At 36.4% G+C, this 27,956-nt stretch overlaps 1 protein-coding gene across 5 annotated transcripts in view; it reads left to right on the forward strand.

Moving 5' to 3' along the window:
* Positions 1–27,956, forward strand: part of Ptprc (protein tyrosine phosphatase receptor type C) — a 104,624-nt gene that overhangs the window by 60,409 nt on the left and 16,259 nt on the right. For all 5 annotated transcript variants that reach the window (XM_021229172.2, XM_040737885.1, XM_021229175.2 and 2 more), the window contains 13 exons: positions 1,993–2,121; positions 8,312–8,467; positions 9,898–10,106; positions 14,682–14,742; positions 15,996–16,104; positions 16,756–16,790; positions 19,592–19,701; positions 20,351–20,441; positions 20,532–20,608; positions 25,026–25,062; positions 25,154–25,251; positions 25,923–26,048; positions 27,684–27,841. In XM_021229172.2, coding sequence (XP_021084831.1) covers positions 1,993–2,121; positions 8,312–8,467; positions 9,898–10,106; positions 14,682–14,742; positions 15,996–16,104; positions 16,756–16,790; positions 19,592–19,701; positions 20,351–20,441; positions 20,532–20,608; positions 25,026–25,062; positions 25,154–25,251; positions 25,923–26,048; positions 27,684–27,841 — 1,396 coding nt within the window. The remainder of the gene's footprint in view (positions 1–1,992; positions 2,122–8,311; positions 8,468–9,897; positions 10,107–14,681; positions 14,743–15,995; positions 16,105–16,755; positions 16,791–19,591; positions 19,702–20,350; positions 20,442–20,531; positions 20,609–25,025; positions 25,063–25,153; positions 25,252–25,922; positions 26,049–27,683; positions 27,842–27,956) is intronic.

The raw sequence follows: 27,956 nt of genomic DNA on the forward strand, positions 1-27,956 counted from the left end.
GATGTGGGAATCCAAGTCCACCCCCATTCCAAACTAACATTAACTATACCAAGAGCAAGTAAATCTACAGGATAACTAGACAAGTTTAATGTCATGTGGCCAGGGAAATTGTTCAGTGGGTAACGATACTTGCTGCCGTGCTTGAAAACCTGAGTTTGTTCACAGTTTGCACATGATAAAGCGAAAGAAAGAACCGACTTCTGTAAATTGCTTTCTCACTCTCATATGCACTTTCCACACACACACCACACGCATGCACACTTGGACATGGACACAGACATACAAATAAATAAACTAAGATTAGTGCGACCTTTTAAAATCAGTGTACCATAATGGGGAATCTTTAAAAAAACATTGTTTATATTTGATAAAATGCAAGTCATATCAGTTGTTTTAGTACCGCTATAGAGAAAGGCTATCAAATGGCCATCAGTCATTGGGTCTCAAAGCATACACAATCTCATTGCTCTAAAAGTTAAAGTTATAAAGTGCCTAATCAAAAGCATGTGGGATACTCTTTGCATTTTCAGAGTAGGCAAGTTTTATTAAGAAAAAAACAGAAGAATCATAAAAAGATCTATAAATTGGACTTCATCGTTGAATGCTTCTCTTTGAAGTGATTGAAGGAAATAGCACACAAATTGTGTACTGTGGGAAGTATCCATGATTTATTTGTATTTGACATTGACAGTTTCCCAAAATACATAGAAAGAGCTTTCAATTACAAAACAAGACATCAACTATTCCAATTGAAATAAAGGAAAGCATTTTGACTGCGCATTTCACAAAAGCTATACAAATGGTGACCGAACTCATGGAAAACTACACAGCCTCATTAGCCACCTGGTAAATGAAAGTCAAAAACAAGATGGGGATTATACAAACATCCACTAACAAAAGGCTGACAGTATTATTAGTGAGAATGTAGCAACTCACCCAGCATAAGAAGAAAGACGATACCTGTAAAGGAAAGTAGATTCATGCATATGCATCCACTCTTGGAAAGACCTCAAACAGCCACCAAGTGTTCAATAATAGAGAATACTTGGCGTAGGCTAATGAAGAATGCTGCTTAACTTTCCTTGCTCTATTGAGACAGTTACCATGGAAAGATAAAAATATTCATTTAGACCCTGTGGCACTGGGTCTCCCGTAGGGACAGCGGCTAACAATGGTATGGATGTATCTTGAAGGTGACTCCTGATCTCGTGTGTCATGAAGGAAAAAGAAAAGAGAAGAATGGGAACCCTTGATTCCATATGAGGGATGCTCTCAATAACCCAAAGATGGTGAACTTGCCTTACCTTTCCAACAGACCACCAAGATACGGGCAGTCAACATTCAAGCCATAGCCTTCCTGATAACTAAAAAGACATAGTTATAATGTGTAAAAAAATTCAAGGGCTATATTGAAACCAATATAATTTGTGTAAAATGTCACTGGTTAATTCTATTTACATATAATGAATACAAAGTTACATTGAATTTACAGCATCATAAAGTAGACCAGAGATTATGTGGTGTCTCAAGGGGACTTATTTTGACTGTCAAGTGGCATAGGAGGACAATAGAAATGTTCTATATTGTGGTGGTAGGACATAGATGCATAAATTTGTAACTCACCAAGCTATACCTTATCAAGTGTCAGTGATTGTAAATTGTGTCTCATTAATTTTATTGAATATTCACACAGTAGCTTCTCGAAATATCAAAATATCTGAACAGCATTATCTGTTAGAAGAGAATATTTTCAGACATTCTTCAAATCAGTGGGGTGTCTAGATTTCCTACTGCTGTATTGGAGCAAAATACACTCTATGGAAGAGATCTGATCTAAGGGAAGCAGCATAAGTCTGAGAACTTCATTGAAATCTTAATTCATAATCAGTCAAAAGATAGCTGTTAGTGATTCCAGCTTGTTATGTAAGTACTATTTTTTCAGTGTCTTAATTTTTCCATTATAACTTTTTTCTTTTTCTTTCTTTTAAACAGCTCCAAAGAAGCCCAAGGATCTTAAGTGTGGGGATGTTACTGAGAACACAACTTCAGTTACCTGGACTCACCCTTCACCTTTTCCCCATGGATATTATTTATATTTATGTCTCAATAAGACCAATCCAGGTAATTTTGTAAAATGTAATTCTCACAAAGAAAGACAAATAAAGAGTTTTAAAGTGCTGGGACTATGGTTTTAGCCACGGATCTGCAGGGATTTTATGTAGATGGTGAAGGATTTCTGTGTGTCTGTGTTTCAGAACTGTTATTCACAAAGGGCTTTACAGATTCAGATATAGCAAAATGCAAGAATATTTCCTATCACCTGCTTAATTTCTTTAATCTTTCTTAACTTTAGTCTTGACATTTAAAGCCCAGAGAAGGAAAATTTTCTTACAAATAATCATGTTCCCATTCTGCAAATGTTAAACAATTGTTCTATACTGTTTTGAAATCATTACTGAAGCCCCTAGATAAGCAAGCCGACAAATGCAGACACACAATATTGTGTGAATGAAAATTATCGCCATCCCATTCATCCACTGGAAGTGGAAACTTGGGTAATATTAGTTCTTAATTAGTCTGCTTCAGAAATTAATGTTATCCCCAAAACAGGGCATGACTAGTTTTATATCAGTCTGCTTAAATGAACAGGTATCTTCTGGAGAAGATCAAATACCTAGAATATTTATAGAAAACAGCCAACAGGACTAGAGCATCCCAATGCAGCCTGCACATCAGACAACCCTTTACCTCTGGGCTAAGGTCACAATGAACTGAGCATGCACTGAGTCCTCCCTGTGTTTGTCTGTAAGAAACCAGATATAAGTCACAAAATTCAAAAACAAAAGAGCCATTTGTGTAACATTTTCCCCCTTATTCTTGAAATCACAATAATTAAACGACTAAAAGAAAGTTAAGAGGCATGCTTTCCTTAGGCAGAGTTATGGAGATGAAATATAATTAGTATATTTGAGATTCTGATAAATCAACAATAGATTGAAAAGACAGGAGAAATAGAGATTTTAGGAAGACAAAACACTTATTCCCTCTGCTTCATCACACTGTGTTTTATGGATCTTTCTGTGTGGCTTCTTCAAGAATACAGTTTGGTTTTCTTTCTGTTTTTAAAGATTCTTCTATAACTCTATTTTGCTGCATTTCTGGCTTGATATATTCTCTACTGTGCTTTTTGTCAGAGTATTTGCTAATATTAATGTTTGTATGTGGTTTACTTGAACTCTGTATAGTCTGAAATTTTACTGAATTGCATAATTAGGGTAAGGACAGGGTAAGTTATTAATTTGAAGAGTTTTGCATGTCTGTAGCCAAGATAAGGCCCTTTTTACTGTCACTTAAATATATGTCTGTCCAAACACACTGCTTTTATGTGGTTTAAGGGGAACAAAGAGAGCTTGGGCGACACATGTCTTCTATTCTCTCAAACTGTGCACTGGTAACCAAATTGAGCCTCCACTCAGGGTTGCATTGAGATCACCTTCAAGATCCATTGAAACTGGCTCCCAGTCCATGATCTCTGACTGTAGTTAAAATGATTTGCTGGCAACTGGAGGCTGGCCTGTTTTCTTACTCATGTCTAAGGTGTGCTGCAGGGAGACCACCATCCAGTTTATCTACCAAGGAGATCTGGCAGGATCATAGCACCATTCAGTCCATTAAACTATGCAGACTAGTCCAGGTGAAAATCTCCAGACTTTCAGAATTCTAAAGCCTTTGAAATGAATGTCTTTAAGTCAAACTTTACATTTTACCTCATCATTTCACAATGTAACCGTTCCAGTGTCTCCTAAAATTAGAAAAGAAGAGGAACATTTATCCAGTATTTATTTCTCTTGGGATATCTGGTGATTTTATTATGTTCTACTTAAAGTATTTTTTGATATGGTTTAATATCTCCAGAGAGCGGTTCATATGATGAAAATCAGATTAATGCAATACTAGATGATTTTTTTGCACCTTCAGGTGAGCCTCCTGACAGCGATGCATTCATGTTTTTGCCATATGCTATATCTTGAGGAACTGCAACTTTGTGTCATCAACTTAATGATGATACCCAGTCACAAAAAATCCCCACATCCCAGTCATTGGGGAAAGGAATTTTCAACATTGTGCATTTAAATTATTGATTTTAAGAGCTATTGAAACCAATGTGCACATTTTGAAACTATAATAATTTTAGGAATCATTTTGTATATATTTTAACCATGACCTTTTATTTGTATCATTTGTCATTGCGAAATCCCTTGGATACCAGTATGTTTTCAATAACCCCATTGAGAGAAGTATGTCAATACTGTTTGAAATAGTGTCCACAAGGACAGTTTAGAGGAGATCAAGTCTAAAAATTATCAGTTTATTTCATATATATACATATATATATATATGTATGGTGACAAGATTACTGACCCTCTTTGTGTTTCCAAAAACAGCAGTCATGACTTGGAATGTGGGCGTACTATACTACTATTTCTTTATGGAAAAAATTGATGCATTTAATGACACAAGATGTACCTTTGTTCTATACAGTTTGTTCCCCTGAGACCTGAAAGTGTTTGGGTTCATAAAGGAGCCAAGAGTGTTCATGTACAGTATTGTGAAATGTGTTAGTGATTGTTCTTCACTGGAAGAGAATCAAGGGGATGTATCTATTAGTTATTAGATTAACTAATACAGTCTGAGACTGGGCTGTCCTTCAGTGTCCATCTGCCAGCTTCAGAGACATAAAGGCAGTAACTGCTCAGTCCAAGAGGTGTGAGACCTTAGAAAAGAGGGACCCCAGTCCAGTGTTGAAGTCCTAGAAGACCCCTGCGGAGTCACTATTGTAAGGTGTGTTCAGATCTTTAAAAGGTGTGTGATGGCAACAGGGAAAAGCGTGTCCATTCAAGAAGAGTCTGTCCTTCATTCACGAGAGAGCGTTATTCTCACTCCACATTCATTCAGCCCCTCATCTTATGGAACAGCTATCCATATCCAAGGCTTCTTTTTCACAGAAACATGTGCCAATCATGTCTCACAGACACACGCATGTGATTTACCAAGGCTTCTCTCAATACAGTGAAGTTGTCAGTCAATATTAATCAGGACAGGCCTTCCAACCAAAGTTTGAAATTCTTAGTAATTTGAAGCAAACACCCTATATATTCTGCCTAAATACTAAGAATTTCCATTAGACACTTGTTTTTAAAAAGCTTCATATTTATTATTCAAAACTAAAATGGACAATTTTACTTTTGTTACATTAGATAAAATACAAGTTTCATTGGACTGCATTATGAAGCTGTGTTTGATGAAAAGTACTTGTGGGAGTGCAGTAGAAGCTCATAAATTTAGGTCATTAAATGAAATACAAGATGAACTGGAGATCTGTACCCTTAATCTCTGGATATTATCCCAGTGATGAAGGCATTATCCTAAAAACCAGACACAATATAAAAATGTAGCAGAAGGCATGGGCCAGAGGATGTCATTTGACCCTTCCTGTGTTCACCCTTCTCAGAGAGGATTCCTTCTGTGTATAAAGCAAACCTGAACAAGAAACTAACACCAATGTGCCCAGGCTTTGGGGAATTCTGAGAAATAGGTACCATTAGATAAATTGCTTTCCCTAACATATTATTGAGTCTTCCATGGTGATATTCCATTCCATAAATGTGGTAATAAGCATATGTTGAATCTTTTCTGATACTGTTCCCCAAATTCCAAACTCATATCCGAGAGCACCAGAGAAGTATGGTCTCAAGACAAAATTCAGGCTTCACCACATTGTGAGCATCAATTGCCTGATTTTCTCAAGAGAGGAGGTGAAATGGTAAAGGCCATAGCTCAAATTCCAGACCTCAGTGCCTAAGTTCCATCCTGGCTTCATTTTCCTTGCCTGTGGTTATGGACAAGTGGCTTAACTTCTCTATGGCTCAGTTTTCTGTAAAATCAGGTGGTGTGACAAATCAATTAACTCATACATCACATAAACAGTGATTGTCACATGTAGAGGGTCATTGATCACATTTTGGTGTTATTGTTATCATTGCAAATGCTGTCTAATAACATGCAGCTTATAATTCCTTTGCTTTAATTTTTTCCACTTAAAATGTCAATATGTTCCCAGTGATTTCCCACTAACATATGCTAGCACTTCCACTGATGTGGTAAGGTGTATCCAAGTCTTAACTTATCATCCTTATCTATATATCCAAAATCTGCTATGCTAATCATGTTTGCAGTAACATGCTTGTATAGTATGTACAAGTCCAGGGACTAGGCCCTAACAACCCCAAAATATCTAGGTTTTCTCTTCCAACTAATTGTTTTACTCATCTTTCCATGCAAAATTTCCATGATTTTAGTAACATAATAAAGTCTCCCATGATTGTCATGGCCCCACGGATTTCTACAACTTTAAAATAATGCAAAACAGTAAATCCAGTTATTGGTGATCTGATGGCTTCTGACCTGAAAGCCTGTAACTGTAACTCCTATTGAAGCTCTAAGGTCAGAGTTAAGTGTCAGAAAAGATGTGATGAAAACAACCTTTTTAGAGCATGGCAACATAAATTTTGCAGTGTTCACTTGGGTCTGTATTGTGTCAGAAGAGAAAATCTCCACAAATGTGTCTAAGTTAATTGAATACTGTATGTACTGCATTACTGATATGCAATCATAATGTTGGATACTTTGAGATTGTCAAAATAATTGGATTTATTCAGTGAACTTTTTATATTGTTTGTGTGGCTTTCTCATAATATATATATATATACATATTTGTGTAAATACATGTGCATATGCACACATATGCCTGTCTGTCTACCTATCTGTCTGTCTGTCTGTCTATCTATCTATCTATCTATCACACACACATGTATATCTGTAAAATCAAAACACACTTAAACCATTTCCCTCATCCCTCTCCCTCTCTTCCCCCTATACTTCTGTTCCTCTCTCCTAATCTCACAGCCTCCTCTTATTTAATTGTTACTGTATACACATAAATGAATTAACATAAAATCACAGCCTGCTGAGTCCATCCAGAGTTGCCTTCAGATCACTTGACACCAGGTAACCAATCAAAAGGATCATCCGGAGGGAAGATGGACTATTCTGATCTCAGCAGTTGTTAATAACTTGTAGTTCTTCATTTAAGGTTGGGCCTGGTGAGGTTTCCCCCATTCAGGAGTGGGTGTCAACTGTTGGCAGAATTGTTCAGGTCTCATCAGGTAGCCGTCTTGTTCAGATTTAATCGGTGTAGGTTTCCTTCTAAGACACAATTACATGGCAGACTTCTTGGTCCTCTGGATTTTACAGTCGTTCTGCTTCAGCATCTTCTTTGATATTCCCTGAGCTGAAGTTGCATGCAGAGTTGTGTTGTTGATGCATTAATTGGAGATAATCACTCTACTGTATGTTGTTCTCTGCTGTTTGACAAGCTGTGGCTTTCTGAATGGTCTCCATCAGCCGCAAAAAGAAGTTTCTTTGATGAGGTGTAAGAGTTATACTTACTTAAGTATTACAATATGTATTTAGAATTCAGTGAGTGTGAGAGGGAGTGTTCCTCTAGATTTTAGTACCTCTAGTTCCTCTAGGGTCATGTAGTTTGCTGTGTCTACAGTTCAAGATGTAATTTTCCTCCCGTTACGTGGGCCAATTATACAGCTATTGCTTACTGCCAAGACAGGAGTACCGATAGTAAGGATGACTTAACTGTGCTGTTCATTGTTGTCGTTCATAGATGTCACAGCTAGGTAGGATATTTGATTGTTTTCATCCCTTCATGGCTTGCATATCACCTTCTGGTACTAGGAAAGCTAGTCCCCAGAGAGTAGGTTTCCAGGTCAGTTCCTAATCAGATATTCCCTCCCTCATTCTCATGGCCCGGTGAATTATATGATGTCATTAGCAATAGGGACTTACCTTCAATTTATGGGTGAATATAAAGTAATGGTTACCTCTGTCTTCTTCAAGCATCCTTAGTATTTTATGTTCCTCTTTCTCCCTCCTTTTCTATGTTGTCCTCCCTTCCTTCATTAAAGCCCTCCACATTACTCTTCTCTCGCTTCATGTCACCTATATCCTGCTGTCCCACTTCCCAGTCCCTTTGCATTTCCCTAGTTCCTGCAGCTACTCTAGGTTGTATACTCACATCCAAAAATTTGGAGCTGGGAACACAGATGAAAGACAACATGTGACTCAGTATTTGGAGTATGCCTGGAATGATATAATGTAAAAATCAAGTTATACACATTGTATGGGGATCCCAACTTTCAGAAACATACTAAATAGTTTGTTTTCTTTTCAATTTTAGGAGAATGTAAAACTATGAATGTGAATGGGACCCATTATGAGATGAAGTACCTGAAACCTTATACACCTTATAGAGTGTCACTCAACGCCTATGTCTTTGGGGAAGTGGAACGCCAAGGGCCTGCTGAATCATGCTCCTTTAGGACGAAAGCAGCTCGTAAGTTCTTTGCTTTAATATTTGTTCCACAAATGTCAAGGAACAACAAATGCAATTTTCATGTACAATGTGTTGATCTTTCTAATTTGGGAAATACATTGGCCTGGCATGTCTGTTAACATCTAAGGTTTAAAATTAATTAAAATTTAAAATCTTAGATTTAAAAAATATTTAAAGCCTGATAATCAAGGTTCAATGCATTCATCAAATATTGTCACAAGGTTGAAGGAACAAAGCTGGAAGCGTCATCAGCCAGTATGCTTCATAAGACTTCAAGCAGTTAAACCCCTCAGCAATTTAAATTAAAAATTCTCTCTTTACTATCTGGAAACACTATCTGTACCAAGATTCTTAATCATGTCCTACAGAGCACTGACTCATAGTTACGTGACAAAACATTTAATAATATACAGCTTTTTTAATGTCATGGAAATTTCAATGATCTTGCTTCCATTGTGATGTTCACATAGTTTGCAGAAACAATGCTAGATTAGTGTCCAAGGTAGTTACTAATCGTGAATAGGCAGGGAACAAGAAAGAGCCTGGGGATATAGTAGGATCTGTGACCATTTGACCTACATGAGCACCAGATTCCTGGAGAAAATAATATTGTCACTTTTAAAACATTTTCCACGTCACCTAGGCTCAAGTTTTAAATGTCCAAATCCTAAAATGCCAGTGTGGAAAGGAAAAGTGTGTACATAATCCCATCACTAGCTCAGGCACTGTTAGCATTTGATAACTACTAGAGAAGGAGAGTCAGTTTCCGTTAATGATGTGACGCTTGATAGACTGACCACACATTAGGACAGGCCCCAAGCCCAGGCACTATCTTGATGGGGCAAGAAGAAGAGTAAACTCAAAGCTGAATGGAAATGGGTGACAGGGAAGAGCAGATGGTGAGAGGAGGAGCCAGGGTGTGTATGCATGAGCAGGCTCAAATATATATTGTATAACATACTCAAAGAATTAATAAAGGCATTGAAAATTGTACAAGTCTTATAACCACATAATATTGTGCCTTCCCAGGTTTCTGGGATGTCAAAGCAAATGAAAATGGTTTGTTAATTCTAGAATCGCACCGGGTGTTGAGTAGGATACTCGTGAGAAGGAATGTCTGGGCTGTACAGCAGACCGTCCATGTTTCCCAAGCACCCTTCCTCGCCCCTCCTCCTTCTCACTTCTCACTGTTGTTCAGTTCCACATCCTGTTCTGCAGGGATGGCGCAAACTCTCGGGACTTCCAGCATGTCTTATACGTTAACACTTAATGAAGAGGTGATTTATTTTCAGATGTTTTAATATAGATCCTGCATCTGTGTTCTCATGTGCAGACCAACATTTAAAATGGTTTACATTGTACTCATGTTTCAAGTTATTTACATTTTCACATATCAAATGATTAAGATGACAAACATTTTATTTTGACAGCACCAAGCATAGTCAATGGAATGAAAGTCGTCAGGAAGTCAGAAAATTTTATAATTGTCACATGCGATCTTCCTAGTGAAACTAATGGCCCTGGAAAATTTTACATTTTGAAAGTCAAAAGTGGAGATTCCTTATTTAAGGATTTCAACAGCACTACGTGCAAATTTGATGTAGCAAATCTCTACTATTCAACTGACTATACATTTCTGGTAAGGTTACACTTTCCATAATCATTACTTTCCCAAGCTATATTAACAGTTTTGAATACTTAGTACTTGCATAGCATTAAGGTCAATGTTTATATGGGCTCAGAGATCTCTGGTAACTTGTGAAATCAACACTTTAGAACATTCAACAGTTTGGTGCCAATTTTATCTCTGGAATGAAAAGCAATGTTTTGAGGCAAAATTTTGCTAGAATATTTACAATTTCAAAATGATGACTGTTGGGAAGTTATTGCTCATGTGTCTGGTAGATGAAAATCCAAGAGTAGCAGATCTTTATTTTGCCAAATGTTTATTTTTACTGTTTTCAACTACAAACTTTTATGCGTACTTTGAATTTAGAAAATTCTAGAAACAAATTCAAGAAAAATCAAAACATAAAGTGAATGTAAAAAGCTTAAAATACCTATGATTTCACTGTGGATCATGTATTATAAAGATATTTCTGATGTTTAAATGAAAATGTATAGACATTAGATGAAATTACCATTTCTAACACAGTTCAGCAATTATTTCTGTCATTTCAGCATGCTCACCTTTCCACTTTTTTATTATTTAACTTCCAATAGTTAGATGGGGTTTTGTCATATGGTCTTGCCATTGTCTTCTAACAATAACTGTACTGTGCTCTGATATACACAGCATTCAGTAAACATGTTTATTGATAATAATAACTTCTTTTAATGCCTTTAATCATTACTACTCAATATATGAAAAGGTCAACTTAGGGAAGGAAAATCTTCCTCTGGATTCTAGTTTGAGAGAAGGCATTGTTTCAGCAGCTTGATAGAACTGGTTACAATGAATCCGTATTCAGATAGCAATAGAGATGGATGTTGGTGCTCATCTCACTATCTTTTAATTATTCCATTTGGGACCCTAGACCTGGCAGGGTTGTTTTCCCCCATGCAGTTAACCCTACTCCTTCATATACATGACTAGAAATGTATTTCTGAGGCTATTATAGATCTGTCAAATTAACAATCAATACTAACCATCATATGTCTACTTGTCAACTTGACATCCAAGCATACAGATTTTAATCTATAATCTTCCACCTTTGGTGCACCCCTCATCTTCCCCTTTAAACTTGCTTTCTCCATAAAAGTTCACATCTTTGTGTTTTCCTTCCTTCTTCCTGGAGATCTGAATGAGAGCAGTAAGCAGGAGCCATGCTACAGCCTGGACACTGTAATATCATGAGATTTCCTCCACCAAAGAGATTAAAACAATTCTTTTTACTTCACTATTACTCTTTTTCCTCAGTCATGGACAGAATCTAGCCAAATTCTTTGCCAAAAATGTATCATGTAGCTGCTGCATTCAACCCTGGTTCACTCCAACCCTGGTAACACCATGAGCTGGGCACTTACTATTCATCATTCTCTTGGCATTCTGGTCTTCAGATTCTGACCAAAATTATTTATTATGTTCCACTTAAAGCATTCTAAGCCTCCTTTAGAATGAATCTCCAAACTCTCCCACTTTTGCACAAAGAAGTTTCAAAGGAATGAGGATCATGTACTTGGGTGCATCACAGCAATGATCATTCCTTGAAGGAGATTTTCTTCATAATTTTACTTTACTTATGAAGGCACATAATTATGAAGGCATATGAATGTGGTTAATACATACTATAGTGCACATACATGTAAGTTAGAGGAAATCTCTGTGAAGTCAAGTCTCTCCTTCTACCATGGATTCAAGGAATTGTATTCAGATTTCTAGGCTTGTGTAGCAAGCACTTTTATCTGTTGAGCCATCTCTTTGACCCCTACTTTTCTATATTAACTACTTGTCTTGTTGTTATAAAAATCACCTGACAAATTGACTTAAGGAAGAACTTATTTTTCTCACAATTGGAGGGGATACAGTTTACTTTGATGGGGAAGGGATGATGGCAGGACCATGAGGCAGCTGGCCACATTTTATCCACAGCTGCAAACCAACACAGTAGTGTTAAGCCCACTTTCTCCTTATTATTTAGTCTCATTATTTTTAAATGTAAAATGGGACAGTGCTACCCACATTTAGGGTGGGTCTTACTCCTCAACTAGCTCCATATTGAAACTCCTTCATAGATATGTTCTGAGGTATTTTTAATAGGTTTTTTAGATCTTGTCAATTTGACAATGAACATTAACCATCACAGCCTGATAGTGATAGTTTACTTCATTAGCTTCTTGTCACTTCAAGCTTTTTGTATAACAAACTTTTTGGATTATACTTTTAAAGAAGAAAAGTATTTGTCATACTTCTCTAGAGTAACAAAACAGAGTGAATGCGTATGGTATTTATTATAGTAGTTTACAGGTTGTGGTCCAGCTATTCCAACAATGGCTGTTTACCAATGGAAAGTCCAAGAATTTAGGAGTTGTTCAGTCCATGAGGCTGGATGTCTCAGCTGGACTTTAGTAAATTCCAGAATCTCAGTCTAATGTCAGTGATAGAATGAATTGACAGCAAGAGGAAGAGTAAGCAGACAAAGAGAAATTGCTTCCTTCTTTTGTGTCCTTTATGTAAGTTTCCACAAAAAGGTGTGGTCCACATTTCAGGTGGATCTTACCACCTCAAAAAATCTGGATTTAAGGTGGGTCTTTCTACTTCAAATACATAAATCAAGAAAAAAACTTTCACAATTTTACCTAGCTCCTTGGGTTTTAGGTAATTCCAGATGTAGTCAAATTGACAACCAATAATAGTAATTACTAGTAGTTTGGAATCCATTAAAAATAGATATGGTGCTATTTTAAATGGTGCTACAGTGGTAATTAAATAGTCTGACTTGCTCATGGTGGTGAATTACAGTAATGGGTTTCCTAATGCAAAACACTCTTCATACTCCAAGGGACAAATTATCTCTTACCTTTCATAGTGTGTTATTGTTTCATTGAATTATTGAATAGTTCAGTATTTTATTGATTCCATGAGTAGATATTCACAAAGGAAATTATTCAACAAATATATACAGATAGGTTTGACATCTGTGTGGTATGTATAACTTTTGTTGCATTTTGAATAGATTACACTCTTTTTCAGTGTGGGTATCTTTAAATAGCATAGGGATGGTTTGTATCTTAGAAATCCCTTTGATCCATTTACTGTAGAGGTACAGTTATTTTTTCAAGTGAGTGTGCCATTTACATCTTCCTGAAGGGTGTTCCACACAGAGAAACATTTGTTGTTACTAAAGCATCCTGCATTCTGTTTCACTGTGTTCAGCTTCCTCAAGAGCCACAAAGCTCTTGGTACAGTGTTCCATTTAATCTCATACACACATTCAGCTTTTATCTAGTTGATGACTTTATTTCATGACTTGCTTTTCTTCCTAGGATTCTCTTTGTCTACCCTTCAAACATTAGAAATTATTCTGGGATATATGGGTGAATATTATAAACATAAAATTCGAATTAGGAGATAATCTTCACTTAGCTATTCCTTCTCCCACTATATAAGTAGATCTCTTGTTTTCTTCATTTCACTTATCATGACTTATTTCCCCATGCATTTATGACCCAAGACAACATACACACTTTTATGAGCATGCAATCATCTCATGTTTATTCAGTATTACCAACTCTACTAAAATATTTATATTTGTTTTATTTATAATAATTTATTTCTAGTGACTTGTTATTGTGTTTTTCTCATTGTATATTTGCCTCTTATGAAAAATAATTATGATCATTATTATTGTGGTTTGGAAAAATTTGTATCCTGTTCCTACATGACTTGTCAGTTATATTGCCAGCCTGCACATAGAGAGGAATGAATTCTTAAAGTATGTTGTTCATTCTGATAATTATTACCTTGATGACTTCTAAAGAATCTATAGTGGATACTTGGAGGAGTTTATAATGTAATATATTTCCATCTGTGGAGTTTAAAATTTTAATATTGTGAATTTTATTGCTTTATAAGAGGTAATTGATACAATTTTGTTTATGAATATTGAGAAATCCTATACTCACTTGTATAGAGAGTGAAAGCTTCTGTTCATGTTTGTCAGGGTTATTATACCATATTAATCCCTTATAGAGATCTATTTTACATCATTTATGTGATATCAATAGTCCTTTCATATCAAGCTTGTTTTCTTTACTTGTATTAAATTTTATGAGCTCTAGGAGTTTATGATAATTATTTCCACACTGTAATTTGTTCATGTCTTTTACACTCATAATATGTACATTCTATACCCAACTCTTGTAAATAGCAGATTTACTTTAAAAATAAAATGTGAACCTACTAGCATATTAATAGACAACTATTTTTGCCTATTTACCATACCAAAAAATTATTAACTCTGTATTTTATTTCTTGAACTGTGTTCTTCCATTTCCATTTGCTATTGATGTCATTCCTAAGATATGAAAGCCCCTTTTCTATCTTTTTGGCTGGATACAACAAAATAATCTTAGTGTCAGCTTTGACTCAGAAGTTTTTAATGAAAAGAAGCAGATTTCATGAGAAATAATTTACATTTTATAACATGCCATACACAGTTATAGTAGAAAACTAAATTTTTTCTTTTTCTTTTCTTTTTTAACTGAAATTTAGCTCTCTTTTCACAATGGAGTGTATCAGGGAGAGGCAGTTGCTCAATATCAATCAACATCTTGTAAGTGATCCTGCCCTATTTTTTTTTACCTCTATGTGTATAGTTTTGCTTGAGCAAAAGCTGTTCTATTTTGCATTCATCATTTGACTCTTTAGCTGCTTGTGCACATTTTATAAATGCCTGCAACTTTCAAAAAACCTCTGAGTAAACACAGATTAAAATACAGTACCATAAAAATAAAATTAATAGATTTGATCACTTAGTCACTAAGTGGATATTGCATTCATTACAAATTTTAAGAGTATTTATTTGTACAGACAGGTATTTTTGGTAGCGCCTTTAAATGTGACTGTTGTGTTTGACTTATATATGTGCTACAGATGTGTATACTGATTATGCTTTGATTTCTAAGATATCATATACATCTGGAGCATCATTATAGACAATAAAGCACACACACACACACACACACACACACATACGGCTTGGGGGTTATGAACAGCTACCTTTCTCTGTGTTCTACACAGTCTACCATTTGCCGGAATCATATTATTTAGCCTCTTTTCAGGAATTAAGGAACTGAGGTGCAAAGGTAGTAGGATTCTCTTTCAGGAAGTAAGAACTAAGGTTGGAAGCTCAACATCCTGGCTCTGGGGCTCCAACTTTGATGCCACTTCATGTGTTTATTGCATTTCCATTGTGAGCAGGAAATGGATGGCACATAACCCTGGATACCTGCTTTGCTCTGCTTTCCCTATGCTTGTGATTTACATTGATTCTCAGTGAAAACTCAAGCTAGGGAAAGTGTTAATCCTCACTGTCAAATGAAATAAATTTTGTCTCTTGGTTAATTGGTTTTATCCCCCAGTGAGCATGTAAGAGATTTATCTTTGTGGGGTAGAAGTTTTTATGAATCCCCTAGGAGGCTACCCATTTCTGTGCTCAATGGTAAACTATGAGTTTCTTTCTGAAAGCTGTAATAACTGTATTACCTCATTGATCCCTTTAAAATGACTCTCTGAAAGGGAATTAAATCTAAATGATAGTTTTCTACAAAAGTACAGTATTTAATGAAAAGAAATGGAAGAGCTCATCTATATTCTAATTAGCCTCTTTAAATATAAATGCCTGGGGAATTTTGAAATAACAGAGCCCATTATTGCAAAATCAAGATTTTAATGTATTTCATCTTATTCTAAAATTTTTGCTTTGAATTTTCACCATAAATGAAAAATTACTAAAATTCTAGTTCATGAAAGTCACTCACATTGTCTACCAAAGTATATGACATAATAACCTCTTGTAATTTCTAGATAATGCTAAGGCACTGATTATATTCCTGGTGTTTCTGATTATTGTGACATCAATAGCCCTGCTTGTTGTTCTGTATAAAATCTATGACCTGCGTAAGAAAAGATCCAGGTAAGAGACAATTAATTTTGAATTAGGAGCCAATATTAGTTATAATAATGTCAAGAGATGTTCAAAATGCATTAACTGAGCAATGGACTAGAGACGATGGTATAAACTTCAATTCATGACTGAATTGGGTGTTAGAGACTTAACATGGAATTATTGGCTTACTGTAAGAACTTTCTCTGACTTTGCTAATGGTATTGTAGGCTTGTTTTGATAATGATCAGAGCAAAGAATATGCACCTTATCTTTTAATCCACAGTAGATGATAGTAATCTGGGGACAGCAAATTCAAAAGGAGGGAAGTTCTGGGAAGTGTGTTTATTTCTTTGCCCAAGGAAATAAATATTTATGAAAATTGGGAGAATTCCCTTAACTCTTTCTCACTCTTCTGAAATTTACAGGCAACTTTTGATTGATTTCTTTGCTGCTTTGGCTTCTTCACTCTCCCCAAGTTCCTGTTTTACCTCCCTCACTTTCTATCTTCTCATTCTCTCTCCTCTCATATTGCCCTCTATCCCTTCTTCTGTTAACCTTACCTCTATTTCCCCCTTCATTCAGTAAATTTATAAAACAGTGATTGCTCAGTTAAGTTGAAGGCCAACTGAATTCCATGTTCTATACAAATACAAAAACTCATCTTTCTTATTTTCACAGCAATTTAGATGAACAACAGGAACTTGTCGAAAGGGGTGAGTATAAATTTTTACTGATGAATATTATTCCTCTGAATTTGCATTCTCTTATTGCAAAATAAGGGATGTTCATTTTTAATTAAATCTGGACTTTGTCTATTGACACATGATGAAACAAATTTATGTTTTTCCAAAAGTAGTCATCTATGTGAAGTTTTCAAGGTATCACAAATATTGTCTATGGAACTGAGAGTACTATAGTGACAGGTCATGATCTCTGTCCTTCAAGGTTTGGGAATAAAATAGAGGAATCCAAGTGTATTGATGAGTAAGAACAATTTGGTAAATGTTATAGCTATTTAATGTGCATAGTTGTGTATATAGAAAAATGGTAGACAGTTGCCTTTTGAGGGTGCAGTAATTTGGTTGGCTAAGAGTGCTGGGAAACATCAGACCAGCTAGTGAGTAAGGAATAATGGGAGAACAGATGGTATTCCATAGCGATGAGTTGATATGAAGAGAAAGTAGACATTGTATAAAGAATAGACATCCCTTATTTCAACTTTTAAAGGATTTCTTAATGTCTTAAAGACAGAATCAATAAAAGTCAATCATTAAAGATATTTAAACTATGTTTATGATAATTAAGGTAGCTTGTTTTTCCATTACATAAGACACAGCACGTCTCTATCTTTTGTTACCTCCTGTGTGAAGGATTTCCTTCTGACAACTGGAGGTACCAAGTTCATGTGCATCCTCTTTTGGGCTGGTTCTTCAGAGATCCTTAGTTTTAGTCTCTTTTAGAGACTGCCTCACAACTTGACACTCGTATTTGTCTGCATCTTTGTTGGTTAGCCTACCATAAGTAGGTTGCAGACTTTGAGAAAGTGGAAGGTTCCTCTTTTTTTCAGTGGTTTCTCCCCAGTGCCAGGATGAGTATATAGAATCCAGTGTGCCGGGCGTTGGTGGTGCACACCTTTAATCCCAGCACTCAGGAGGCAGAGGCAGGCAGATCTCTATGAGTTCGAGGCCAGCCTGGTCTACAGAGTGAGTTCCAGGACAGTCTCCATAACAATACAGAGAAACTCTGTCTTGAAATTTCAAAAAAAAAAGAGCAAAAAGAATTCAGTGCATGTCAGTGACTAGAAAAAAGTCAACAAAGTAGCATTTACAGAGTGTTGGTTCTGTTAGGCTGTAAGGAGAAGGAGGGACAAAAGAGTGATCATACCTGGGCAGAGGGTAAAGTACACTTCCTGGGATTAAGGTGGATTGGAAGCATCAGATGTTTTGTCTTGTAATTAGTATCAGTTGCTACTGGAAAGAGTTTAGAACTTATTCTAAATAAACCTCTAGGTTTAGCATGAGCATGGATGAGTTCTATGTATTTCCCATCACCCAAAGGAACTATGTACTGCATCTAGCCAAAGTTGTAATTTTGTTTGGAAACAAAGAACTGTAAACAGTAAGATAATGATGCCACAGTCCTGGACAGCTTCTTTCTTCATTTGACAATGAGGACAGTTACCATGGCACCTGGGCACCTGGAGAAAGAACAAGAAACAGGAGTTGGGAGAGTAAGAGAAACATTGGCAAATGTGATGGCACAAAGTTTCTTTTTCTTTTCTTTTATTATTATTACTATTATGTTTTTCAAGACAGAGTTTCTCTGTGTAGCCCTGGAGATCCTGAATTTCATTCACTTTTGTAGACTATGCCGACCTTGTACTCACAGAGATCCGCCTGCCTCTGCCCACCAAGTGCTGGGATTAAAGGTGTGTGCCACCACTGCCAGGCTAGCACAAAGATTCTTAACCTTTTAAAACCATGGTTTGTGTGGCTGGAGAGATGACTCAGAGATGAAGAGCATTGACTGCTCTTGAAGAGAATCTGGGTTAGTTGTCAGCATCCTTTTGACTGCTCACAACTGCCCTAACTCCCTAGCAGAGCAGCTATCCCCTTCTGAACTGTGTGGGAACTGCATGGTTGTGTGCACATACATGAATGTGGACAAACCATACATATAAAATATTATCAAATAACAAATGTATCTTGTAAAAAAACTATGTTTTGTCAAGATCCACATGAAAGTTTTCATAATAGAAAGAAATGGTACTGCTCAACACCCATCCACATTCTTTATTTTTTAGTCACAGAAAGTTGTTTCAAAATGTATTTAATTTTTTAAAATATTTTATGTACAACAGATGAATGCAGTGTGTTTGACAGTAGAGTGTAACCAAATTAAGATGAATGGTAGAGCCGGGCGTTGGTGTTGCACGCCTTTAATCCCAGCACTCGGGAGGCAGAGGCAGGCGGATCTCTGTGAGTTCGAGGCCAGGCTGGACCGACAGCCTCCAAAACAGAGAAACCCTGTCTCGTAAAACCAAAAAAAAGATGAATGGTAGATAAAATAGTATTAATCATTTTCTCTTATTATCTGTACAATTATAATATTTCACAAAAATTAAAATTTGCATGTGTGAGGTTGCTGATGAGAAAAATAATAATCATGGCATATAGAAATATGTCAGCTACTATAAATTCCATGATATCAAGCAAAAACATGGATGTCTGGCAATGGTGATGTTTTGTCAGGGACCCTTTATCTAGCCATAGGGAGGGAGAAGGTCATTCTAGTAAAGAGAATAGTGCAGAGTCAGAAAATGACTGCAGTACAAGATTTACAAGTCCTTAATGTATAGGCAAACACTTTCATGTGAATTAAATTCTCTACAAATATAAATTGTTGAGAATTAAGTTCAAGATATGTATTGACATATGCATATCCGACAGACAGGCAGACAGACAGACAGACAGGCAGATACACAACATTGATCTTGAATCTCACTTGTTTACAGATGATGAAAAGCAACTTATGGATGTGGAGCCAATTCATGCTGACATTTTGTTGGAAACATATAAAAGGAAGATTGCTGACGAGGGTAGACTTTTTCTGGCTGAGTTTCAGGTATGTGTCATCATTGATATAGGGTAAGAAACTCCACATGGCCATCAAGAGGATTCCATGTTAAGTATATTTGCAAAACCATTTGCCAAATAATCTGCACACCGAACACAGCAAATAATACAGGCATATGTTCCTGCCATATTTAGAGATGAGAGACTCAGTGAGGGTGCAAGGCCATTCATAGTACGAAGCTGGTAAACATCATAGTATAATGCTTTAGTGCATTGTAACTGATTATGAAGCCCTCTCACAAAACATATTTGGCTCATTTTGTACTTGTTCTAGGTGACTATCTAATGATCAGTAATGAACTGAAGTTCTGAATGCCACATTGATTATTTTATGTTTTTCATGTAACTGTTTTGAAATTACTTTTAATTCAATGGTTCTGTTATTAATTTTTAAAGGAAATAGGTAGTTTTTGAAAATGCATAATAAAGTTAATTACACCTACTTTATCTACCATGTTTGTCAGTAGAAAGCACATAGTCATAAGTTACCACCTCATTCATCCCCAATGGCAACTGGTAAAGGAAAAACTAACTTCCTTCCTTCCTTCCTTCCTCTTCCTCCTGCTCCTCTTTCTCCTCCTATTTCTCCTGCTCCTTTTGAACTCTTCTGTAACTCCAAGAATTTTTGTTTCTTCCAGAGCATTCCACGAGTATTCAGCAAGTTTTCTATCAAAGATGCCCGAAAGCCCCACAACCAGAATAAAAACCGTTATGTTGACATCCTTCCCTGTGAGTTCACATAGGGAACTGAGTTTCTGTATGTTGTCAATGCATGAATACTCGATATTTCAATACTAAAGTTTTCTTTACTTTAAACAGATGATTACAACCGTGTTGAACTCTCTGAAATAAATGGAGATGCAGGGTCCACCTACATAAATGCCAGCTACATTGATGTGAGTACATACACTGTGTTACCTTATAGCCAATTTTGGTTGTGAGAAATGTTCATTTTCTTTGTATTTATGTCTTCCATTTAGTTCCTCCACTGTTTTTGCAAAAATTTAGAGAAGCTATTAGAAATATTTTAAGTTAAGCCCGTAACATCACTGACAGCAGCAACAAAATCATTAATGTTTACAAAAATAGTTACATGTATACTTGCTGGTACTAGGTGTAAAATAGGGCTTTATTCTTAGTGGAAATAAAAGTCTACTCTTTGCTGTGCATTAAACAGAATTATATCTGCATGCATTTCTCATAAGGACTCTGCATTTCTTCAGTTATGCACACTATGCCTATTATATACATGAGAAATGGGAGGTTCAGGTTCTTTAGTTACTATTAAACTAAAGAAATCTGTAAAGGTTTTAACTGAGATGCAATTCAGGTCTGTTGATCCCTAACTGTTGTGTTTCTGTAATACAGGGCACTGCAGTAGATGCTGCTCATCTCTCCTATGTAAATATATAGAAAACAATTATGAAACCATTTAAATGTACTTGCTATGAGTTAAAGAATTTTACACAGTAGAAAAGCACACATCGCTGAAAATATTTCCTTACCCGATCTACAAAGCATTTCCTTGTATCAGGAAAGTCTTCATGTTTACATAGAGTTTCTTAATAGAAAAGTAAAACTCCAATATTCACTAAGGTTTTCATTATAAATATTATATTCATACTGTTATTTACCCTGTATTATTTTCCTAACATGCATAGATAAGCATACCCAATGTAGAAGTGCATTTCTTTATGAACATATATGCATATATATTATAAATATAGAATACATAACTATGTGTAGTATAGACACAGAATACACAACTATCTAAAATATTTACATACATGTAGATCTTTCTCTGTTTACATGAAACAAATATAATAGCACTAAAGAGGGAAGGATTAGCAGACTTTCTCTAAGGGCCATGAGAGCACTTTCTCTTGATTTTAGAGATCATGCTTAATCTTTGTCACAGATACTCAACTCTTCCAGTGATAGTACAAAACATAGCTCAGTAACAGAAGCACTTTAGGTATGAAGTCAAATCTTTCTGGACTTGCTCACGAGCCTGTATGTACCTTTCTTGTGCCTGTTACAAAAAACAGTTAAGGAAGGGAAGGTTTATTTTGGCTCATGCTTTGAGGTACACTGTATCATGATGGCTGAAGGAATATGAGTTCTGACCTCATGGCATCTGCAGTCAGGAAGCAGAGAAACACAAATGCTAGAATGCCATTCATGTTCTCTTTTTCATTCAGGGTAGGACCTGTCAGGAGAATAGTGTTACCTATAATAAGCATGATTTTCCTACCCTATTTAAGCCTCTATGCATACTCCCCCACCGTCATGTACAGTTTGTCTCCTAGGTGATCTTCAATCATGTCAAGTTGACACTCAAGATTAAACATCAGGGTGCAGGGAAAAGGGAGCTGGAGAGCTGATGCCCTCTTGAGGCCTCTGTAGGCACTAGCATACTGAGGCACATGCACAATTAAAATACATCAAAAACAACAAAGATTAAACATCATAAGCCTTAATTTGCTAACTCCAGACCCAGACAGTTTTTGGACCTTTTTGTTTTATGTTAATTTATGGCATAAATTAATGAACATTAAATATTCTTTATAAACTTCTACTACTAAAAGAAGAGATGTGGTGTGCTTGGTTCATATTATTACAATGTGATTTTTAATATATCTATAGAATAGGTTTCTAAAAGAGGAATTCCAGGTCCAGGCAACCTATATAATTATAATTTAAGATCAGTGTTTATCATGGTGTATGAATGATCTTTGGGAGCCCATTCCAAATAGAGGGATGCTCTCTCTGCCTGGACACATGGGGAAGGGCCTAGGTCCTTCCTTGGATGAAATGACAGACTTTGAAGATCCCCCCAAGGAGGGCCTCACCCTCCCTGGGGAATGATGTGGGGATTGGGTGGGGGGCTGGGAGGGAGGGTGGAGGGACAAGAGAGGAGGGGTGGGAGAAGGAACTGGGATTGACATGTGAAGCATTCATGTTTCTAATTTAAATAAAAACATATATTGAGAAAAATTTTCACATGGCAGTTGCTCTAACTTATAATCCATTCCTATAAGTTCTTAACAAAGTATATGGTATGCTATGCTATATGCTGATTCTCAAGTTTTTGAAAGGGTGAGCAGTTGAAATTGAGGCCCTTTGGTTATCATCATTTATCTTTTACTTACATGAATGTGTAACATTTTATTGAGGTAGAAAGTCAAATTTCACCTTATCATGAGATATGTATTAGTTTACAGGCATTAGTTTCTGAGATCCAGCATAATAAAATGTCACAAATTAGTACCAGGAAAATAATATGAATCTATTCTCTGTGTTCTTGAACCTAAAATTTTCAAGCCAAGTTATCAGTAGAACCATGCTCACTCAAGCTGTCTGGGAGAAAAAAATCCTCAATGGCCACCTTTTGGCTTCTGGGGACTTGTATCTATACTTACTTTTCCCGGTTAATGGCTGCCTCTCTCCAGTTTCTGCCTCCACATCATGTCTTCTTGCCTGTATTTTCAGCTCCTGTATTTTCACATCCAGCCCATTTCACTTACACGAGCACTGATCATTGCACTTAAGACACATTTTAACTCTCAGATCCACAAAGACACTACTTTCATCTACAGGTATATTCTGGGGGGGGTAAATACAAGATTTGAAAACAATAATTCAATCAGCTACACACAATCTATGTAAAAGCATAAACCAATTTAGATAGATTTTTTCCAGTTGAGTCACTCATGAAACATACACCTTTGACATCTGTGTTTTAATCATTGATAAGTTACTTTTTGAGATGTTATGTGGTTTTCCAGAGCTAAATTATTCACATAAATCATTATGGCTATTTTGTAACATACTGTAATTTTCTAGATGCATTTGCTGTTTTTCAATCATCATTTTTAATTATTGCCATATATTAATTAAATAACTTTCATAATTCATTGCCAACTAGTCTTAGCTTTGTTAGGAGAATCAAACTGGGGTTGCATACCCAAGTGGTCTCTGAAGATACCACCAAAAACTTGTCTTTCATCATATATTTTTGATACCTAACACTTTTTATATTCCTATTTCAAAACATGCCCTAGAATGTCACTGAGCTGACAAGTTTTTCCTGAATGTGTGCATGATCCCCATAGTATAAACTCCTTTTTTCTGCTTTAAGTGTTCTCTGCAAAGCTTGTTTCCATGAGCAAGCAATACTTTCAGATGTGAAGAGTCCTCCCCCAAAATAACGTAGTCATTGGTCATAACTTTCACCTTCATTTTAACTGAGATTTGGCAAGTGACCTTTGCAGGCCACAACAATTATGGTGATCAAGTGTTGTTTTAGAGTACACAAGTGTATTTTCCAAATGTCTTGCCCTTCAAAGGAATGTAACTAAGAGATTTTTTAAGAATTTAGGTAGACTCTAAAAATAAATAGCTTATGTATTCTGCTTAAATATGTATGCTAACGGTGGGATCTAGTTATAATTATGTTTCTCCAACTGAGCTTCATCCCCCTAGAAAGCAGATCTTGTCAGCTGCTAGGTGAGTTCTTGACATACTGTAGTTGCTTAGCATGTACTTTATGAATAGATGCATATGACTGATACTATCACTGGAGTTAGTAAAATTAAGTGGGGATTAATACATCTGATAAGCAAAGTTTCAAGCAATGGCATCACTACCTCTTCCTATGGCACTTCCCCTTTTCTAAGGTAAATTTGAAGTGTTTGAGAGTGTTTTCCAAGGAATTAGTGTATCTTATCTGGGTCTGTAAGGCTCCCTTGTCAGTGGAGCAGAGAAAGCAGTCATTACAGATAATGAATGTTTTTATTTTCCATATCCAGAATGGCATAAAAGGACTCTAGGGAATCCAAAGTATGTTCCAGCAATAGTTAATATGTGGAAGTGTAGGTGTGTTCCCAGAGGGATTTATTGCAAGAAAATGAGTTGAGTTGAAACTCTGTAAAAGTGCTCCATGGCTGGTAAAAAGGTTTAAATAGCAGAAGGTAACTGTAGGGCAAGCAGTTTATAAACAAGGAAAGTCTGGGATTCATCTTGCTAATTGCTGCACCATCCCAGATGAGATGAAGTCTAATTATAAAAGTTGTTTGGAGTACATAGAAAAAATATATGTAGGTCAAAAATACTGTTTGCAAATGGTAACTAACCTGTTCAACACCATTAAATGCCTTATTGTACATTAATACCCTCCTACAATGATCTGAAAATGGCCAGACGTGTTTACAACCATGATAGAGCTATATCAACTTCTTCTAATTTATAATTTTGCATGTTAAATAAACAAGTGTTCTATAAATGGCTCTTCTCTTTGTGTGTTTTAATCAGGGCTTCAAAGAACCAAGGAAATATATTGCTGCACAAGGTAATTTATTTCAAATACTGTAGTTGCTCCTGGAAACTTGTTTTTATAGAATTTCTGAGGAAGTATTTCTAAACTTGTACTTAATTACTAGGACCCCGGGATGAAACTGTTGATGACTTCTGGAGGATGATCTGGGAACAAAAAGCCACAGTTATTGTCATGGTCACACGATGTGAAGAAGGAAACAGGGTAGGAGCCCAGAAGGTTGAGGTTGGAACTTAGGAAATTATGAGCTACTTCTGGTATGAGTAATAAAGACAATGCTCTCTTTTAATCCTGCTAATATTTTATTTACATTTCCCTGCAGGCAGGAAACCTAAATCTGTATGCAAAGTGTGTGTGTGTGTGTGTGTGTGTGTGTGTGTGTGTGTGTGTGTGTGTAAAACAGTCAAGTGAAGATATTGAGGCTTTTATTTGACATTGTGGTAAGTTCTGAATATTGTAGCATGCCACCTTCACAAACTATTTGTTAATGGCCACAGCAAAACTGACAAGCCTTGGGTAAGCAGTGGACAAATACATGATTCAGTGTCAAGAGAAGTAAAAGCCTCTGGTTTCCTGAGCCAGAAAGTGACCACCTGTAAACGCTCTACTTTTGCTCATCATTTTTTGTGGTCTTCTTGTAATAGGTGGTGAGGACTGGGCAGATTGCCCTTCTGCTGACTGGTTAAGATAAACCGATCCAGAAATATTAGTGGGAAATAGAACATGTTTCAGCTTAAGGTGCACATAGTATTAAAAACATGCGACATTTGGAGGAATATCAGTCGAATAGACTAGTGGTTGCTGGCATTTTAGGAGCAAGCAGAAACTGTTTTATGATACAATGGAATCACGAATGATTTTTTTTCAAACTGTAGAACAAGTGTGCAGAATACTGGCCAAGCATGGAGGAAGGCACCCGGGCTTTCAGAGATGTTGTTGTAAGGATCAACGAACACAAAAGATGTCCTGATTACATCATTCAGAAGCTGAACATCACACATGTGAGTTTGCTTCATTCCATACCTTTTGGCTTGGTATGGCTCTTTATAAAAGTGCACCTAAGGAATATTAAATGTGGAGAACTAAAACACATCTGGGAAAGATCACTTTTAATGATCTTTAGGAGAAAGAGCCAGGTTGAAGCAACCATGAAAGCTGACCAGATAAAATTTAAATTGCTGATTGATGCATTGTCTACACCAGTCACAGAGTCTGTTACACTGAACCTCTGAAGTAGCAAGAGGAAGGGCCACAAGATGTGCTGAGTCAGTGACAAGGTTATTAAGCGGAAAACCAAACAGTCCTGCCTGTCAGTAGCCTGTCTGCATCATAGAAGGCATATTTTAAAAATGGCACATCACATGAGCATATTAAGAAGCAGCAAGGCAGCAAGTTATAATTATACAGCTGAGAGAGAGAGAGAGAGAGAGAGAGAGAGAGAGAGAGAGAGAGAGAGAGAGAGAGAGAATTCAACTCAGCAAAGAATGAGGTCAATGTGGCCTTGGAAAGAGTTTAAATAGAGGTCATATCTTATTGCATACTTCCATTTCCAGGAAAATTCCAGATAGAGGAGTCTATAAATGCAGAAAATAGATTAGAAGTTGCCTTAGGCTGAGGGTGTCAAACGGGGAGTCAGATGGGTTCAGGCTTTCATTTTACAGTGAATGTAACAACACACTTTAAACATGTAGACTCTGATTTACCAAGTATATCTTAATAGTGCAATTTAGACTTGAATACCTTATTTGAGTTCCACTTTTCTTTGAATTCTATTTGTTGGAGGCTTTTTGTTTCTTTGTTTTGTTTTGATAATCTGAACTTTATTCCGCCAAAGCACAGATACATTTTCTTCAGGAAAACAAAAACCAAACAATCAGGTTTGCTAGGTATTTCTCCTACAGCCTCCTTTGCTGGGATTGTGTCACTCCCTGCTCTGCTTTTGCTCTTGGGGATTAGCAATCATACACACACACACACACACACACACACACACACACACACACACACACACGAGCTGTTTAGGGGCCAATGCCTAGCTTGTCACAGTGATTATTCTGAGGTATCTATCTCAGTGGATTTATATAGTTTCTATTGGAAACTTACAAGCAAGATATTATTTTATTGTTTATCTTTTGAAAGTAGATAATTCTTTGTGTGATAATGTGTAGAATGGAATGTAAACCAAATAATTATTTATATTTTCTATATGTAGGAAATAACCCTGCTTACCAGGAAACCAAGTAGATGAATTCTAAAACACTGTAAGGATAGTGTTTACTTAGTTTCTAAACATCCATCTACATCTATCCACTTCCTTTATTAGTATCTCTTTTTTAGTTTATTTTATTATTTTTAACTTTGACTTCACAGCACAGAAAGTCTGAAAAGTTTCTGCTTTCCGTACTTTTCCTTGCTCTGCTTATCACTGGTTTACTGAGTGATGCATATGAGTCTAGTGTGACTTCTCATGGGACAGGAAATGCAGTGCTGGAAAACGAAGGAAGCATGCATCTGAGCAAAGGTTTGGGGAAAGTTACACAAGAAGTCTATTGTACAGTTCCTCTCTTTTACATATTTATCTCACTGAGTTCACTTTGAAAGAAACCATCTCAAAGAATGCATTGTCTCTTGACTAGAAAAAAGAGAAAACAACTGGAAGAGACGTGACTCATATTCAGTTTACCAGCTGGCCAGACCATGGAGTTCCTGAAGACCCCCACCTGCTCCTCAAACTCCGACGGAGGGTTAATGCTTTCAGCAACTTCTTCAGTGGCCCCATTGTGGTACACTGCAGGTAAAGACTTGTTCTCTACAACTCTGTTGGGCAGCAAGGGACATTTATTGGCTAGTTTCATTTTTTCAACAATTTGCCAATCTGCTAAGATGAATTTAATATTTATTTCTCAAAC

The sequence above is a fragment of the Mesocricetus auratus genome, unplaced genomic scaffold (assembly GCF_017639785.1).
Source record: "Mesocricetus auratus isolate SY011 unplaced genomic scaffold, BCM_Maur_2.0 Super-Scaffold_100676, whole genome shotgun sequence".
NCBI classification, from domain to species: domain Eukaryota; kingdom Metazoa; phylum Chordata; class Mammalia; order Rodentia; family Cricetidae; genus Mesocricetus; species Mesocricetus auratus.